The 6113-nt window shown below is 49.8% G+C and overlaps 1 protein-coding gene across 1 annotated transcript; it reads left to right on the plus strand.

Annotated features, from left to right (window-relative positions):
• Positions 1-533: 533 nt before the first annotated feature.
• Positions 534-1520, plus strand: LOC145398452 (uncharacterized). Its single transcript, XM_080271333.1, has 2 exons — positions 534-611; positions 783-1520. Exons 1-2 carry the CDS (start codon positions 534-536, stop codon positions 1518-1520), a joined length of 816 nt encoding a protein of 271 aa, XP_080127459.1.
• The last annotated feature ends 4593 nt before the right edge of the window (positions 1521-6113 follow it).

The raw sequence follows: 6113 nt of genomic DNA on the forward strand, positions 1-6113 counted from the left end.
GTGGTGTCACACGGGGATGTGCTGTCCTGGTTCAGGATCACATCAGGTGCACAGAATGTGACCCTCCTCCTTTGTGTAGGCCTGATGTGGAGGTACAGGGCGTGGTTCTCCACCTTGCAATGTCGCCTCTCACAGTGTACAATGTATACCAGAGCCACAGAGGCGCCCTGGAGTTGGGGGATCTGTTCTCCCAGGCTGCAAGGGGAGCCGTGTATATCGGGGGCGACTTCAACACCCACCATGCCCTTCTTTCTTCGCCTCTTCGGTCCAGTGATGCAGGACAGCACATCTCTTTAGTACTGGAGGAGATGGATGGTGTTTCCCTACTGAATGACACTGCCGAGGCCACACACATTGATGGGGGGCGTCTTAAATTGGCGTTTGTGTCCTCCCCCCTCACGGGCCTTGCAACATGGTTGCTGCACCCTCACCTTGCAAGTGACCATTTTGCCCTGGAGGTCACTCTGCCAGTGGCTTCACTACCGCCTCCACCACCCCCTCCACCACGGTAGGACCTCATTAGGACTGACTGGATGGCATTTGGCCGCGCTTTAGCCACAGCTTTTGAGGCATCTCCTCTTGTCCTGGACCTCAAGGGTAGAGCAGATCAGGTAGCCCAGGCCTTCTCTCAGGCTGCCTCCGTCACTATTCCATTCTAGAGTCGATCACCGAAGTGCTATCGAGATGGCTGGATTTATTGCAACAGGGTCAGGGAGTTGAACCACCAGCTCAACGCAGCTCGCAAGCAGTACCGACGATGCTGAACATCCCCGCATCGTCAGTACCTGGTTGCAGTTACGCGCCATGTTACGTCGGAGAAGCACCGCATACAGGAGGAGGCGTGGATACGGTGGTGCAAAATCTTGGATTCTCACTCCACTCTCCATGAGCTGTGGAGGAAAATCCGGTCCATTTCTGATCGTTCCCCTCACCTGCCATCTCATCCTGATTCTGTTGCTGAAGCTGGTTGCCTTGCACGGCACTTTGCAGATCGCTCCGCATCCCACAATCTCCCACAGCCCATACGGGCCCTTCAGGAACAGCTGTCTCCTTCTCGCTTCACGGCGATCCAGGCTGCCTGTGCTAGGCCTGACCCTGCTGATTGTCCGATCACCAGTGGGGAACTTTACAAAGCGCTAAGCCGCAGGGGGGACAATGTGCCTGGGCTCGATGGGCTAACCTACTCTCCTCTCACTCATGCAGGAGATTGTGGTAGCGAGAGGCTACTTGATCTCCTTAATCTCTCGTGGTCTGAGGGTCAATTGCCTGGGTCATGGAAGACAGCTGTCATCCACCCAATTCCCAAGCCCCGCAATCCCACCGCCATGCGCCCTATCTCCCTTCTTAGCTGTGTTACTAAGATGGCAGACAGGGTTGTGCGAACTCGCCTTGCATGGCACCTGGGACCACTGCACCCAAGGATCTTTGCCTACCATCAGGGCAGGAGTGCAACCCACTGCCTTGCATCCTTAGTTGGGATGCTTAGGGGTGGATGGGGTGGGCTGTTTTCCTCGACCTGAAGAAAGCATTTGAACTGGCTAACCCAACTGCCATTCAGGCAGCCCTTGCTGCCCGGGGAATTGGACGCTGGCTGTTGTTGTGGGTGGGCAATTTTTTTGTTAATCATAAGGCAGGGGTCAGGTTTCAGGGGCATATTTCCCCCTTTTATCAACACAGTAATGACACCCCCCCAGGGGAGTGTGCTAAGCCCACTACTTTTTAACATAGTGGTGGAAGGGTTATTAGATGTGGACTATGGTCTGGGTACAACACTACTGTGTTATGCCGCCGACATGGCACTTGTCTTCTCGAAGAGGGACTGCTTCACTCAAGCTTCTACTGCTCTTCCCATGCTGCACGCTATGTACAGCGAACTTGGTTTGAAGGTTAACCTCGAGAGAACCAAGTGCCTCCCTTTCGGTCTCTGCCCTCCAGAATTCCCTCTGAGGCTTGGTGGCCATGAACTTGAGATTGTCACACTCCACCAGTACCTGGGGGTCTTTTTCAACAGCAGGCTCTCCTTCGCAGCACACTTCAGGTATTTGCAGGAGCGAGCTGCCACACACATTTCTGCACTGTGTTATCTATCTAAACGCAGCTTAGGGGCTTCCTATGCAGTCTTACGCACTTTTTACTCACATGCAATCTGCTCTCTGGTTGATTACAGTGCCATCTGCCTTACCACTCTTGCCCCCCAGTAGCTTATTCTCTGGAAGTGCTACAAAATGAAGCATTGCGGGTTATGTTGGGTGCTCCCCACTGGACACACCTAGTCAACTTGCATGTGGAAAACGGATTTTCATCCCTTCCCCACCGGGTGGCATTGCGAGCTATGGCAGTAACTTTACAACTGGTGCAATGCTGGCCCCTTTTACCAGTCTCTGTCCTCTTACGGCAGCTAGCAGGTAGGCCCCCCGACCCACTGCCCTGCCATGATTGGGCTCGGGCCACTGCTGTGACTATACACAACTTAGGTGTTGCCCCAGAGGTTTGTCAAGAACCTGACCAGCTGTGCCCAGGATTTTCTACTCTGTCTCCCTCGACGTCTCCTGCTTTTATCATTTTGTTTCCCGCAGAGATGCCACCTCACCACTCCTTTCCATGTGTCCTCCGGAAAGAGGGACTCAATAGGATTGCTGCATTGCACTCTCCTGCTTCGATGGCATATTACACTGACGGGTCAGTTGACACAGATGGTTCTGCAGGAGCGGTGTTCGTCTGCGGGAACATTACGAAATTCTGGCCTATCTCCTCAGGAATCTCTGCTTTTCAGGCAGAGCTGGTAGTGTTGCTCTGTTCCCTGCTGTATGCCCATCAGAATGGGCTTCTGCATGTGGCAGTACATACTGACTCCCTCTCCTCCCTTCAGCGACTGCATTCATTTTCCATCACGGAGAATACGGCCTTACTGACTGAAATTTATGCTGTTCCCTCTCTAATACAGCAGCGAGGAAGCTCGGTGACATTTCATTGGGTTCCCGGGCACGTTGGCATTGTGGGCAATGAGCTTGCCGATGCAGCTGCACGAGCGGCTACCATGCTTCCAGATGTGACTTTCCATCTTCATACTAATGTATTAATTGTTCTCTTGGGGGTGGCCAAAACTATTGGCAGACGTACCAGGGATGATCATCAACAATGTGTCACTGAGGGCTCTCACTCAGCTGCATGGCATGCTGCAGCTTCGGCATACACTCCGCTTTCAATTCCCCCAGGCATGCCTAATTATTTACTTGTGAGGATCCGGCGATTGTGCTTGGGGTTCCTGTGCTATGGGCAGATTGTTGGGGTGTAGTCTGATCCAAGTCCCCATTGCCTGACATGGTGTGCCACTCTGCCACTACATTCTCGATTGCCCGGTTACCGCTCTGCTCTGCGATCAGCCAGACGGGAGCTTTGCTCGATCCTGTGACGACATTGCAGATGCTGCCAAGGTTGTGGGCGATGCATCCTTCCCAGTCCTCATACAAACTGTCAGTTATTACCCTCCGCCTCGATAACTGGCACTCAGCCATTGATCTCATATTCGTCCCATCTTTATTATTATTATTATTATTTTTTGGCTTCTGTGCTTAAATTACAATGCTTGTCTCTGACGGGCTCTTTGCCTGTGCCCCACTTGTGGGGGAAATATTTAACAAACAAACAAAGAAACATGACAAAATCATCAGATCCAGCCTAAAAATGGAACAAGATAGTTCCAAAACGTCGCTGACCTTTGGAGAACTCCTGACGAAATTCAAGACCAAAAAACTGTACAGAAAATAGAAACAGTACATAAGAAAATAGAGGAGAATATGCCATAGCTTTCAATCTGGCATGCCTCTAAGAAAATATTTTGCCCGGCTACACTAGTATATATATATATATATATATATATATATATATATATATATATATTGATATAGATATAGAGATATAAACAAGTGCTCGTGGGCCCTTCGGGCCCTCTTGCATTTGCTCCTGTGGAGGGCTCTCGCACTGCGCGCTCACTTTCTCGTGCTTTTGCACACGTTTCCTCGTGCTTCTCAATCGTTTCAGTGCTTTGTGATCATTTAAGGTAATCCAAGTCACATTGATGTGCTGTTTTAGTCTAACGTGGTCACTATCAGCTGTCAAGGCGACATCAAAGGGCCCATGATGGTCTGTTTGTGCTGTTCTTGTCTAAAGTTGTCACTTGGATTTTTTGCAGCTAACCAATTGATAGTGTTATTTGCAGCTTCGGGAATGGAGTCCAAGTTGTCCGCATGCAAGTCTGAGATATTGACCACACGGCCATGGCAACCGACCGGGTGCCGGGAGCGGCATTTTTGGTCAAACTTTGATCGCTCAATAAAAATAGTAAAAGTTTTTCCATCGTGAGGGGACCAAGTTTTTTCACATCAGCGAATTTTTTGCAATTTTTTTGCCAATTTTGGTGTGATTTGAATGTGTAGTTTCGGCTGCCCAAAATACACACAGACACACGGCCACTGCTATCGTATATTAGAGGATTAGACTGTAGCACCAGTCGAGGTGGATGGAAAGCTGATGACAGGGAGTGCTGGAGCTCCCGTTTCATCAGCCCTCAGGACTAGTTCCTGACCATCCCCCTTTGCTGAACTTTTTCAGTGTCTCAGTTACACAGAGAGTAGGCCAGCATGCTCTCCAATACAAATTTCTCTAACTATCTACATCAAACTACATGCACAGTACACACTACACTTCCTTTTCCAAAAATCAAAAAACAAACAATGGCGTCTCATCACCCAGCCTTGGAGTCCCCAGGGGGGGACCACAAATGCCCCCACCGTCCGCCCCTCTCCCGGTGACGACACGAGGTGCATGGAACCACTGTCTGACTCTCTTCTTCTTCATTTCTGCAACATTCGCGGCCTTTCCTCTAACTTTCGATCTGTTGAGCACCACCTCTCCTCCTCTAAACCTCACCTTCTCTTTCTAACTGAGACTCAGCTGTCTGAGGCAACTGACAGCAAACCCTTTTCTGTATCCTCCTACTTTCTCTATACTCATTTCAAAGCCAAAGGTGGCTGTTGTGTATATATACTCAACGACTATCTTGCTCTCGTGTTCCTGAACTCGATTCTTCTGAATTCTCTACACTCTAGCTTCGGCTTTCCTGTCATTCTCTGACTAAGTATATCTGTGCTGTTTACTTATCCCCTAATTCTACTGACTATCAAAAGTTCTTCGACTATCTTACTTCTACGATGGAACACATTCTATCCATTTCTCCTTTCTCTGAAATCTCCGTTCTAGGAGATTTCAATGTTCACCACCACCTTTGGCTCTCCTCTCCTTTCACTGATCCACCTGGTGAACAAGCCTACATCTTTTCTATCCTTAATGACCTAGAGCAGCTTGTACAGCACCCTATCTGTATCCCAGACCGCCTTGGAGAGAGCTCCAACATACTTGACCTCTTCCTTACAACTAATCCTTCTGCTTACACTGTTAATCTTTTCTCTCTGTTGGGCTCCTCCGATCACAACCTTATCACCTTATCCTGTCCTGTCACTCTGGTACGGCCTGTGGACCCTCCAGGGAAACGTCACCTGTGGCATTTTGGAGCCGAGGATTGGGAGGCCCTCAGGCAGTACTTCTTTGATTTTCCCTGGAATGATTATTGCTTCCATGGCCGGGAGCCATCTGAGTGTGCCTTGCGCATTACGGAGGTTATTCTCTCAGGCATGGAAGCATACATTCCTTTCTCATATCCTTTGACTAACGCAAGAAAGCCTTGGTTTAATCACGCTTGTTCTAATGCTGTCCACAACAAGGATAGGGCCTACAAAAGGTACCGGAGCCAACCCACCCCTGAATCACATCATCTTTACGTTTCTGCCCGGAATCGTGCTAAGTCTGTTCTTCGCTCTGCTAAAAATAATTTCTATCTATCTATCTATCTATTGCCAGACGCCTTAATCCCGTTTGGGGTGGCAACAAACAAATCGCCTCCAAGTCGCCCTGTCCCCCGCCATTTCACTACCCTGCTTCCAACTCACACCCCCCTCTCTCATATACCTCTCCACCCCATCCCTCGATCTCATCCTCGGCCTCCCCCTCCCTCTTCCCCCCTCCACCTCACTCACATACACTCTCTTCGCCAGTCT

This window comes from Coenobita brevimanus, chromosome 45 (assembly GCF_032717465.1).
Source record: "Coenobita brevimanus isolate Jiangsu-jjx chromosome 45, ASM3271746v2, whole genome shotgun sequence".
In the NCBI taxonomy this organism is placed as follows: Eukaryota; Metazoa; Arthropoda; class Malacostraca; order Decapoda; family Coenobitidae; genus Coenobita; species Coenobita brevimanus.

Excerpts from the sequence above, each read along its gene's own strand:
- LOC145398452 (XM_080271333.1), top strand. The coding sequence starts at position 534 with ATGGCATTTGGCCGCGCTTTAGCCACAGCTTTTGAGGCATCTCCTCTT. Across the intron at positions 612-782 it reads TCAAGGGTAGAGCAGATCAG|TACCTGGTTGCAGTTACGCG; the intron begins GTAGCCCAGGCC and ends CCGCATCGTCAG.